We start from the raw sequence: 12,316 nt of genomic DNA, 5'->3' as shown, positions 1-12,316 counted from the left end.
GGCAGAAAGGCGGGGTGATCTGTGGGTCTCCATGGGGCTTCGGTGGCCAGCCGCTCAGCAGTAAATTAGAAGCTGCTTAAGAGATAGAGCCCCAGTGGTGCCAGGGCCAGGGTGTCGAAGCACCCAGGACCGTGGGCCCCAGGATTCCACAACAGGATGACAGAGCCAGCAGGAAGGCCAAGGAAGACAGAGCTTTCTAATTCGAGGGGCTGGAAGTGAACCTCAAAGAGCAGAGGGCTAGTTGCAGCGGCAGTGAGGAAGGAGCTGAACCCTACTGGCCTTGGCGTGCTGGTGACTTCCCAGTGTCCCCTGACGATGAAGCCTTGGAGGCTCTGCCTGGGAGAGTGAAATACTCCTTCATAAGGCTGTCCCTAAGCAAAGGCTTCCTCCAGCCCCCACCCGCTGTGGGCCAATTAGCTGCCCAAAGGAGAAGGTGAGAAGAATTAGGTTTCAAAGAGAGCGAAAACTTAGGATCCCAGAGGGGCTGCTAAGCACCGGTGAAGTTTAAACAAAGGGCGCAGCATGGAGCCGTGAGCCGGGTTGCTCAGGGCCCTGGCTTGGCGGACCGTCATGGTTTTGCACCAGCTAAGTGGCCCTCCAGAACCCGGTCTCCATCCCAGGCAGAAGCCCCTGGGCTGCATCGTTAAATGCTCTAACAGGGATTCTGGGGTTACTTGCAAAAGTCCGTTAGAAAATTCTGTTTGGTGACCGATCTTTCTTTATCTGGAGAAATCTTGTTTCCCATAAAGAAAATGACAGCTTCTTAACGTGATCAAAGGCCTGCATTTCTAGCTCCGAACGAAACAAAAATTGAAAAGGGGATAGTGTCCCTTGTGAGATGTTCTAAAATCCCTAGTCCCAGTATACGTATGTGCAAGAACTGGAATAAATGTGCTGTCATCCAGGTGGGAACGGCACCCGCAGAGACCTCAGCCCTTCCCCGGGGCTGCGCTGACTCTCCCTGTAGGTCTGCTCCGAGGTAAGGTGGTAGGGTCATCCAGCAGGCCTGGTGGGTGAGGTCCTGCCTGCCCTGTCTGGCTCTCGCAGCTAGTCACAGCGCAGGACCCATTTATCGGCTAGCGCAGCGCCCTCCTTGCTGGCGCTGCGATTTTCTCTACCACGCGGGTTCATTCCTGCGGGAGAACCGGCGGTCCCGCCTCCGACGCAGGAGCTTCGGTCTCAGTGGCAGCTGCGCCGAGCCGGCTGCTGGCCTGTAGTTTCTAGGAAGGCAACTCTGGGGGCCTCTGAGGACTTGGCAGAATTCCCTTCCCCGTTTTCCTCTCCAGCCTAGAATGCGGGCAGGCAGGCTGCTGCGGGTCTCCGGAGGCCCCAGCTCAAGTGCTGCTTAACTGCCCAGCAGCTAAGCCCTGTGCGCAGCGATTTTCTGAGACGCGGAGCGGGGTAATTAAATCCCCACCTGCACTCGCTCTGCCCAGGCCCGAGAGGGCTCTCTGGCGGACACTGGAACACGGGGCTCAGCCGGGCCGGCCACCTCCGCCGCCACAGTCTAGGACCAGCCACCAAGGGCAGAGGCCGAGCTGGTGGCGCTGACACTCCAGCCACCAGCACTCGAGAGCGGTGGATCTTGGAAACCGCGCGTTCGGGGGAAAGCGGCAAATTACCTGCTTTGCTTTGGCGAGGGCCTCCGTGGCCACCTGCCTGCAGTCGCCGCTGGTCACTGTCGGGAGGGGACCTTTCGATGGGTTCCCGCACCTACCGCCCGCGGTCGCTCTGGCCTCCCGCGCCGAAGTGCACTGAGCCGCTTGCCGTACGCGGAGCGGAGGTCCCAGAGATCGCGGGCTTCAGGGACTCTTCGTGGGTTTTAAACTCTGTGGTGGCGTTGGTAAATCCCGAGTTATGGGCATGGAGAAGCGAAAGCGGAGGTCCCGAGAGGGGCTGGGCGGGGGTCCCCAACACACCTGAGCTTGGTAGACTCCATTGGGCCCAGGGCGCTAAGCCGGGGGGCCTCAGAGCCGAGGCGTGAGGCCCCGCTCCCGCCTTTACCTGCGCCGGGCCTGGACAGACAGGCAGACGCCGATCGCCGAGGCAAGAGGGGTCTGGCCGAGCCTGAGCCGGCCTGGGAGGGCGATGGGGGCGCCGGGGAGCTCAGCGCGGCGGCCGGGCGCCCCGGAGCCAAGGGGACACGGCTCTCCTCCCGCCTCGGATTATTAAAAAGTTAATTTCCTGGCGAATCGGGTGACGTCAGGGACCCGGCGTCGCGGTGGCGGGGCCGCCGGCCGGAGAAGCCGCCTCCGGTTACCCAATTACCGACCGTCAATCGCGCCCCTCCCCCCGGGTGGCCGGGACCCCCGCCCCCCAACCACTGAGGGGCCCGGGGCGCCCACTGAGACTTAAACCTGAGGTCGGTGGCGCCCCTACACCCCGCACCTGTCGGGCTCCCCCCAATGTCTTGTTTCCTGATCCTCCCCCCAGGCTTCAGGGTCCCCTGTGCCCACGTTCCCCCCAGGAGCTGCGGAAGGGTGCAGGAAGAAGCGCATACCCCGCCTGCCCCCGAGATAGTTCCCGGAGTCGGGATGTAGAGAAAGCAGCTCCGCGGACCTGGAGACCCTGGACTGGGACCCCGCCTCCCCTCTCTCTGGACCGCCTTGGGGAGTACCCCTGGAGGGAAACGGCTGCGCCTGCCCGGGGCGTCTCTCCCGCTGGCGCCGGCGCCAGGCCCGCTCTCACCGCTTAGCCCGGAGCAATGCGGCCAGGGGTCTACGAGGCCACGCCCGAGGGGACGCCCTCTCCTGGCCACCTCCCCCTCCGCCATCTCCCTGGACCATCTCCCCCGCCCTGCCCAGCCCAGCTCTGGCGACCCCGGGACCCAGACCCAGTACCCTCTCGGAAGCCCGCGACCCCCAGTGCCCCGGCCCAGGACACAAGTCAGGGGAGGTGGCGGCTCCCGGTGGAGCGCGTCGGTGGAAAGTGGTGTGGCCGGCATCCTGTGTAGAGAGGGCCCCAGGAACGGGTGAGCCTCGGGGACCCCTAGGTCCGAGGGACCGCGCTCGGGGCGGGGGGTCCTGGGACAGGGGCGTAAGCCGCGGGGCCGCCGCCAGGGCGCTAGGAGGGGGCGCCCGCGGCCGGCCGAGTCCCGCGGCGGAGTTGCGGGTGCAGCCAATAGGGAGCGGAGGCTGGGCGGCGCGCGGCGCTGATTGGCTGGCGCCGGCTTCTTAGGCGTGCGCGGCCCCCGCTTCATGTCTGAGCAGGAGTCGGCAGCTGGCGCCAGCGCGGCCGGACGATGCCGAGCGGCCGGAGCCGGGCGGGCCCGAGGCCGAGGCGCGCGCCGTCCCCCGCCCCTGCCCCGTGAGCCGCGGCCTCCACACGCGCCGTCCCGAGTCGTAGCGGCGCTCCCCATTCTGCTCGCGCCTCCGAGCTGTAGACGCGCTGCGTGCGTAAGTTGGGGTGCGAGCGCCGTAGGGGTTTAGCGGCCCCAGCTCCAAGAGGTCTTCTCGGGCTGGGCCAAGGGGCGGGAACGCCGTGGGGAGAGCGTCTAGCTTCGTGGCTTCGAGTTCGGTGGGCGCGGGGGCGGGTACGTGTCTTTGGAGGCCGAGGTCCATGTTGTGCTGGCTCCAAGAGTCGGTGTGGACGCGTCGCCGCGAACCGGCGCCCGCGGGTGTCCGGGCACCAACTTTGAGTCTGAGTTCGTGTTTGTGCACCCGAAGGCCGGAGCGCAGCCTGCCTTGGGCCATCCACTCGCGTTTGCAGGGTTTCAGCTTGTGTCCCTGGGTGCATGGGCATGCGACTCGGGGACTACGGGTACCTACGCGAGTGTGCGTGGCTGGGTCCCCTCCCCCGTCTTCCTTTCGTTTCGAGCCGAGCGTTTTCTTCCTAACTCGGACCAGTCCTTCGCGGTGCCGGGGTAGGCCTTTGAGGGTGGCCGCAGCTGGCCGCGCTCCTCACGCCCCTTCATGTCGCCAGGGTCGCCACCGTCCCGCACAGACCTCGAGTCACCGCCGCGGGCCATGGAGGTGGCGCCGGAACAGCCGCGCTGGATGGCGCACCCTGCGGTGCTGAACGCGCAGCACCCCGACTCCCACCACCCGGGCTTGGCGCACAACTACATGGAACCGGCACAGCTGCTGCCCCCCGACGAGGTGGACGTCTTCTTCAATCACCTGGACTCGCAGGGCAACCCCTACTATGCTAACCCGGCGCACGCGCGGGCGCGCGTCTCCTACAGCCCCGCGCACGGTGAGCGCGGCCCCGGGCCGGTGGGAGGGAAGAGGCCGTCTGCTTCCCGGATGTGGGAGCTGCAGAGCCGGGCGGGAAAGGTGGGGGCCGCGGTCCTGGGGAGGTCAATGCTTTTCTAGCCTGCCTGTTGAGGGTCTTCTCGACACTGTCCTTAACTCTGGACTGATCTTCCAGATTAGGACCAGTCGGGATGGTGTGTTTCGTTTCGAGCTCTTTTTGGTGAGGAGCGTGCTACTGTAGTTTTCCTAAGTTGTGACCCGTTTCCCTTTACCCGCAGCCCGCCTGACCGGAGGGCAGATGTGCCGGCCACACTTGTTGCACAGCCCTGGCTTGCCCTGGCTGGACGGGGGCAAGGCTGCCCTCTCGGCCGCCGCAGCGCACCACCACAACCCCTGGACCGTGAGCCCCTTCTCCAAGACGCCACTGCACCCTTCGGCTGCTGGGGGCCCGGGTGGGCCTCTGTCTGTGTACCCCGGGGCTGCAGGTGGGAGTGGAGGAGGAAGCGCCACCTCAGTGGCCTCCCTCACTCCCTCAGGGGCCCACTCTGGCTCTCACCTCTTCGGCTTCCCACCCACACCACCCAAAGAAGTGTCACCCGACCCCAGCACCACAGGTGCCGCTTCCCCAGCTTCGTCTTCTGCAGGGGGTAGTGCGGCCAGGGGAGAGGACAAGGACGGTGTCAAGTACCAGGTCTCACTGACCGAGAGCATGAAGCTGGAAGGTGGCAGTCCTCTGCGCCCAGGCCTGGCCTCCATGAGCACTCAGCCTGCCACTCACCACCCCATCCCCACCTACCCCTCTTATGTGCCCGCTGCTGCCCACGACTACGGCAGTGGACTCTTCCACCCTGGGGGCTTCCTGGGTGGCCCAGCATCCAGCTTCACTCCAAAACAGCGCAGCAAGACTCGATCCTGCTCAGGTAAAGGCGGCTAGGGGACCTGGGGACTGTGTGTAACTGTGGGAGCAACTGTGCTTTTGGAGAGGGGTTAGTGTCAGTCTCCCACCTGAGGATGGATGATATTTGAGGCCTCTCGAACTTTAACAATTCTGGTGGCCCCAAAGCTCAGCTGCTCATTCTTTCTCTGCAGTCTCTGAACAGAACAGGAATTGTCCCTTCCCTTCCCTGAAACTCAGCACAAATGCAGCAGCCTCATGACCTAGTGTGTGCGGGAATGCAGGCTGGAGGTGAATGCAGCCGCATGTGCCTGTGCCTGTGCCTGTGTGGACGTGTCTGTGAGCGTGTATGCTCGTGCTGCGGGTCCTGCAGAGCTCCCAGAGCCTAAAGGAATCTGGCTGTCCAGTGCAATCAGTCCATCTTAGAATTTCAGCAGCTCCTGATCTCCTTGGGAGATTTTCCCCAGAGCAAAATTCCCAGGACTTGTCTCTCACTCCAGCCCCCAGCATGTCCTCCAATGCCTCCCCCTGAGGGGCTGGGTGAGGGGATGAAAGCGGGTGCCCGCACCCCTGGACCAGCAGCAGCTGGACCAAGCTGGGTTTGTCCAGGAATCTGGCGACAGGGCAATCACCAATGGCCAGCACAGGGTGCCTGCTGTAGTTGCCTCCTGCCCAACTCCTTTGAGCCAGGGAGGGGGAAGGAGAATACTTAAAACTTTTTCTCCTGAGTCCAGGAACTGCCTTTTCTTGCTGGGATAGATGGGCAATTTATTGAAACCAAATTGAGGAGACCTTCCTGGGTGACAGGTCAATAAAAGGTGCCTGGTTGCTGCCCCAGCCTGGGTGCACCCTGGTCTACGGACCAGCTAGTTTGCCTGCCTGCTGTCCTTAGCCTTTTCTCCCAAGTTGTTTGTGTTTTATTTTAATTCCAGATGGCCTTTTAACAACAACGAAAACCTAAGAAACAAGACCACTTAGTTCAGAGTGAAAGAACTTTTTCTTTTACTTTAAAGAACAACAAATCTGACCGCATCCAGGACCAAATTCCAGGGTTTCAGGGAAGGGGAGGAAGAAGTTTCCTTTCTGACTCTGGATGGAGAGTAGAGGGACCTTGGTGGGGCTGAGGATGGAGACTGAAGATGGTGGCACTAGGGGAGATGAGAGGGGGACATAGGAGGAGGAGGAACAGGAAGGGGATGTCCGTCGTTGCCCCTTCTTTCCCAAACCGCCCTGCAGGATTTGGAGCAGGGATTTGGCCTTTAGAGGCTCTCTCATGGACACTTCCTGTGTCCTTCTTCCAGTGTAGACCTGGGCTTTAGAGTCACACACACACACACACCCCATCTCAAACTCGATGGGACCGTGTCTTCCCTGATCTTCCTCCCTCCCTGGCTTCTTTTTCCGTGAGCAACCTTGTCAGGCTCTCCCTGTCTCCCCGCAGAAGGCCGAGAGTGTGTCAACTGCGGGGCCACAGCCACCCCTCTCTGGCGGCGGGACGGCACTGGCCACTACCTGTGCAACGCCTGCGGCCTCTACCACAAGATGAACGGGCAGAACCGGCCGCTTATCAAGCCCAAGCGAAGGCTGGTAGGAGTGGGAGCCTCAGGCGGGTGGGCAGGCAGGTGGGCATGCAGACAGCAGGCACAAATGGCCCAGGGAACAGGGCACAAGCAGGAGTTTTTGAAGGGGGCATGACCTGAGCAGGAGCTGGGAGTTAATTACGGAGAAAAAAACAGGGCAACCCCAAACAAAACAAAACATAACAAAACAAACACACCCCAGAGCCTCACCACCTGAACTCTTCTTTTATCATTAAAATCTTTTGGGGGTCAGTGGGGTCACCCTCCTTCCTGGCCAGATTCTTTCCTGCCAGACTTCCTGCTCCCAAGCCCACCAGGTACCCTTGTGCCATCGTGCTCTGGGGATCCCCAGAGTGTGTCCCAGGGGCCACCCTTCCTCCTCTGGCCTCATCTCACTCTTTTTTAAAAATAGGGCCCTGAAGTCCTTTCCCGAGGCTGGTCTGGGCAGCCCTCCTGGTCTCCCCAATTCACTATCTCCTCCTGCTTATTTAAATAAAACAGGCTCACACCAGCCACCAAAAAAACCTGCCCTTTATTATTTTTCCATGGAGTCACCTATACTGTGTATTTTCATTTGAGTGATTTTTAAAAAAATGCCCTTTCGGATCTCCTGCCGGAGTTTCCTATCCGGACATCTGCAGCCTGAAGATAAGGAAACTTCGTGTATCTGTTTCCGGACTGCGAGAGTTTTCAGAGAGGCTCCTCGGCTCAGTCCTGCCTCTCGCTGGGCTGTTTTGAAATTTCTAATACCCTTCGCTCTGCAAATAATGCGTAAAATGCTAAGAATAATAAATATATTTTTTCAGGGCGAAGTGATTTATGAGGCTTAAATCGCTCACTGCTTTGGGGGCCCTTTTTTTCTGGCCTGAGGCAAGGGCAGGGTGAGGGCCGGCCGGTAGGGTAGGGTAGGGTAGGGTAGGGTAGGGTAGGGTAGGGTAGGATGGGGTGGAGGACGCGCAGTTGGTCCCTGAGTCAGAATTCCAGCTTCGGGCTGCTTACTCACCGCGTCCCTCCCCGCCCCCATGCTGCAGTCCCATCCATCCCCTTGGTGACCACTCTAGGTCCTAGCCGCCCCAGGCGCTGCTGGGAGGGGGGACTCCAGCCCCGGCTCTCTGGGAAGTCTTGGGAGAACTCGTGCTCTTTCTGTTTGTGCGGGGCTGGCGCTGGTGGAACCGCAGGAGGGGAAAGGTTCCATCATGCCTGGGTGCCTTCAGCTTCTTCGCTCGGGTCCAGACCCTCCCTGCCAGACCCCACCTTGGCCTGGCATTTCCTGAGGTTAGAGCTCTGAGGTTTGAGGAGTGGGGCTGGAGGAGGGAAATGTCCCAGATCTGTTCGGCTGGCCAGCCAGCTCCCGCCGTGGTAGGCTCCAGTCGCATGTGACCGTGGGTCACTAGGACTTCGGCCAGTGCAGTCGCAGGAACTGACGTTTTAATTTCAGCAAATGTAGCACAGTTTAATTTCAGTAGCCCTGCGCAGGCTAGTGCTTGTCATTCTGGAGGGGCCACTCTGTACTCTACACCTGGACCCCAGAATTCTGGGTGTTGGGAGTGGTGGGAAGGAGACCCAGTCAGCTCCAGCCTCGGGGGCTGGAGGGGGCAGAACCAGCTCAGGATGCCCGCACCACTAAAAGCCTCAGTTTCCTCACAGCATTAGGGTGCTCAGTAGCTGGGTGAGGTGATTTTCTTCTTAGCTTTTACAGTTGCTTCTAAGATCAGATTTCTGAGAGTTCTTTCTTCTAAATTTGTGCGGTTCTGGTATTCTCAAATTCTGTATGCCATGGTTCTGAGATGTGCAATTCCCCTGGGAGATTTCCACTAAGTGGCGGGCTGAGGGAGGTTGAGGTGGGGCGTGGGAGCCCAGCCTGCTGACGCGGCCTTTCCCCCTCCCCCCCCCACCCCAAGTCGGCAGCCAGGAGAGCCGGCACCTGCTGTGCGAATTGTCAGACGACAACCACCACCTTATGGCGCCGCAACGCTAACGGGGACCCTGTCTGCAACGCCTGTGGCCTCTACTACAAGCTGCACAATGTGAGCCCGCCCCGCCCCTCCCGGGGGACCTCTGGTCTTTGTGCTGCTGGGCACGAAGCCCCAGCCACAATATCCAGCTTGGCTTGGCTTGGGGAGCAGTGGCCGCCTGCCTGTGAGGCAAGCTTGGAGCCCCAGAAGGGCTTCCTGTAAGAGGGGGTGCTACTGACCAGTGGTCTCTGTGTTAGCCCAAGCTAGGGTCAGGGGAGGATTTGGGGTGTCCACATGGTGGCCATGATGGCATTTGTGAGCAGGAGCCAGGAAGCTTCAAATTATCCTTCCTGAAATGGTGGTAGTCCAGGCTTAGAGGGGCTTGGACAGGTGGCATTGGAGGCTGGACTAACATCACAGCTTCAGACAGCCAGAGCTCCCCGCTTGGCCTCCTTTGTCTCTTGGGGAAGCAGGGCCTGGAACCTGCCTTCTAAAGGGTCCGTGCTTGCCCTAGGTAAACAGGCCTCTAACCATGAAGAAAGAAGGAATCCAGACCCGAAACAGGAAGATGTCCAACAAGTCCAAGAAGAGCAAGAAAGGGGCTGAGTGCTTTGAGGAGCTTTCCAAGTGTATGCAGGAGAAGTCATCCCCCTTCAGTGCGGCCACCTTGGCCGGACACATGGCCCCTGTGGGCCACCTCCCGCCTTTCAGCCACTCGGGACACATCCTGCCCACTCCGACGCCCATCCATCCCTCCTCCAGCCTCTCATTTGGCCACCCCCACCCATCCAGCATGGTGACTGCCATGGGCTAGGGATGGTGTCCTGCTGCACAGACAGATAGAAGTCCAGGATGGGGGCACTCCCAGGATGGGTGGACCAGGCCCCACGCAGCCACCCCTCCCTGGAGACTGATACCACTCCTGCCAGCCTGCCGCCTCCAGGGCTCTGCAGCGCAGCAGCAGCAGCCGCAGCAGCAACAGCAGCAGCAGCAACTGCCGCCTGCCGGCTCTTACTGTGAATATTCTCAACCCGGCCAGCGGCTGCCCCCATCCCCTGTGTTGGCGAGGTCCCTTCGTGGACAATTGTCTGCAGAGCAAACAGGGACAACTTCGTGGAAAGACATGGAGGGGGTCGGGGAAAAACAAATACAACCATTTTTTGGAGGAAAAAGTAGACAAAGATAATTTATTTTGCTCTTGTTTCTAACAGGGACTCAGAAACTGGGAGGTCTGGGCTGCCCCGTACTGCCTGGGCCCTTCCTTGGGCCCATTGCCGCAGGGCTCTGGGGGCAGGTCTGTGGGGATGTCCCCCATGCCTCTCTGCTCCAGCTTCCCTCTCTGAAATCACTCAACTCCAGGCTGGGCCGCACGGAGGCCCTGGAGGCCGCCGGCTAGCTGGGGCTGGGAGCCAGTGTGGCCTGGCGGCCAGGCCCTGGAGGGCAGAGACAATCGCGGGCGGTCCTGCGCAGATTCCCAGGCCAGGGCTGGGTCACAGGAAGGAAACAACATTTTCTTGAAAGGGGAAACGTCTCCCAGGTCGCTCCCCTGGCTTTGAGGCTGAAGGCAGTGTGACTTGTGTGCCCCTAACGGGTCAGAACCACAGCCTGACTTCTGTGCCAGGCGGACCCCTGTAAATACATCTTTTTTCTGCTTCCCCCTTGACCTCTTCTCTCCTACTCTGAGACAAAATACTCAAAAACAAAACTGTATAAGCTTCACTTGTTTTCATTTTTTTAATTTTTAAACTCTTTCTGGGTCCAGTCAATTGTACGTTGCCACAGAAGCTTTTCTATGGGAAAGAATAAATCCAATAAACTAAGGTTGGCCCTTTGCGATTCTCTTTGAAAGTGTTCTTGAATATCATAGCCCTAGCAGGAGTAGGGGTGGGATTGGCTGCTCCTGATGTCCAGGACCCAGTGGGCTGGCTGGTAACAGAATTGGGGGGTGGGATCAGTGCCTGGGTGGAGAGGGCGTCCTGCCGGGGTCCCAGGGTTCTGTTCTGCTGTGGCTGTCTGGATCCTTGCAAGGTACAGCTGTATATAAACATGTCCCAAGACTCTGTACCCAGTGGTGGTGAGGTGCAGTGGCCAGCGAGGGGTCCCCCAGCCCAAGAAGACAATTGTGCTGATTTAGTTGACCAAGTGCAATAGGGCCTGCTGATCGCTGCGAGGAGCACCATAGCCAGAAGTAACTTATTTTGTACTAGTATCAGCATAAGAAAAAAAAATCAGCAGTATTTTCTGTTTTGATGTTTTATTTGGCTTGTTTTATTTTTGATTAGTGAACTAAGTTATTGTTAATTATGTACAACATTATATATTGTCTGTAAAAATTGTATGCTATCCGCCTATTCCTTTAAAGTGAATACTGTTAAGAATAATAAAATACTTTTTGTGAATGTTCTGGCCTGTCTTGTGGGTCCCAAGGGCACTGCGTGGCAGGTCTGAGCTAGGCAGCCTGTCCTCAGTGGGGGACTGAGGGCAAGGCCTCCTAGTTCTGGGTCTGCTTTTGACACCCTGATACTCTCTCCCTGAATCACTTCCGTTTAAGTTCCCTTTGATACCAAACCAAGATACCTGTGACTGGCTGGTGCTTTTTGAGAGCTTGAGAAGTTTCTTTTTTAATTTTTGTCTTTTTCCTTTTTATTGGTACTGGGGATTGAACTCACGACTGCCTGCTTGCAAGGCTTATGCCGCTGAGCTAAATCCCCAGTCCCTTGAGAAGTTTCTTGCACAATCCTAGGACCAACCTGAGTTCTTGTCCTTGTTCACTTTCTTGTAGGTACTGATGTGTTCTGAGTTTTGGTATCCACAACTCCTGTTCCTTGACAAATCTAATCAACATCTTTGATCACTGATGTCATTGATTGCTGTCATCTTTGATCAGTGATGCTGTTCATTAGTGACAGCCATGTCTGATGTTCCTGATCAATGATATTCCTGCCACCACACAGCTCATGGCTAACAACCAATTACTAAGAGGCAGTCACCAATATTTTACCGATAGCTCTGATGGATGACACATCTGACACTGACATCACAGAGCGTGGTCATCAGTGTCTCCAGTATCTCTCCTCTTGCCAGTGTGTTGATCACCAATGCTCCCTGTCGCTAACATCCTTTGCTAATTATACTAGCGCCAGTGTCACTGACCAGTGTTTTTTTTTTCTTTCCTTCTTAAAATTTTTATTTATTTTGGAATAGAGGTATCACAGTGTTGCCCAGCCTGCCCTCAAACTCCTGGGTTTAAGTGATCATCCTAACTCAGCCTTGTAAGTAGCTGGGAGGGACTGTGTGTACCACTAGACCAGGTGATTGGTGTTTCTGTGGTTTGATTTTGTGGCACTGGGAGTTGAACTCAGGGCCTTCACATTGAGTTATATCCCTAAGCTTTGTAGTCTCACTAAGTTTCTAAATTTCTTGTGGTGGTGGTGAAGCTTGAACCTGTGATTCTCCTGCCACAGATCATTCTTTTTTCTAATGATGTGATCATTCATGTGCGATCTCCAACATCACCAATCACACTATTTCTCATAACCAATGTCTCTTTAGCAATGTCCTCAGCCACTTAGCTCTGACACCAATATCTCTAACCAACAATGTCCCTGATCACACAATCCCCTCACCATCAAATTGTCTACCAAGGTGGTCACCAGTGAATCCTTGGTTGCTCACCTCCAGTCATCTCTAATC

General features: G+C 57.9%; 1 protein-coding gene across 1 annotated transcript; it reads left to right on the top strand.

Annotated features, from left to right (window-relative positions):
- Positions 1–3,965: 3,965 nt before the first annotated feature.
- Gata2 (GATA binding protein 2) lies at positions 3,966–11,022 on the top strand. The gene is made up of 5 exons (XM_063237811.1): positions 3,966–4,194; positions 4,472–5,113; positions 6,530–6,675; positions 8,570–8,695; positions 9,138–11,022. Exons 1-5 carry the CDS (start codon positions 3,966–3,968, stop codon positions 9,435–9,437), a joined length of 1,443 nt encoding a protein of 480 aa, XP_063093881.1. The 3' UTR covers positions 9,438–11,022.
- Positions 11,023–12,316: the final 1,294 nt, after the last annotated feature.

Source organism: Cavia porcellus, unplaced genomic scaffold (assembly GCF_034190915.1).
Source record: "Cavia porcellus strain 051 isolate PalLab524CR breed Dunkin Hartley unplaced genomic scaffold, mCavPor4.1 scaffold_27, whole genome shotgun sequence".
Classification (NCBI taxonomy): Eukaryota; Metazoa; Chordata; class Mammalia; order Rodentia; family Caviidae; genus Cavia; species Cavia porcellus.
The sequence above is the reverse complement of the archived record's forward strand: the minus strand, read 5'-3'. Positions and strand labels throughout refer to the sequence as shown.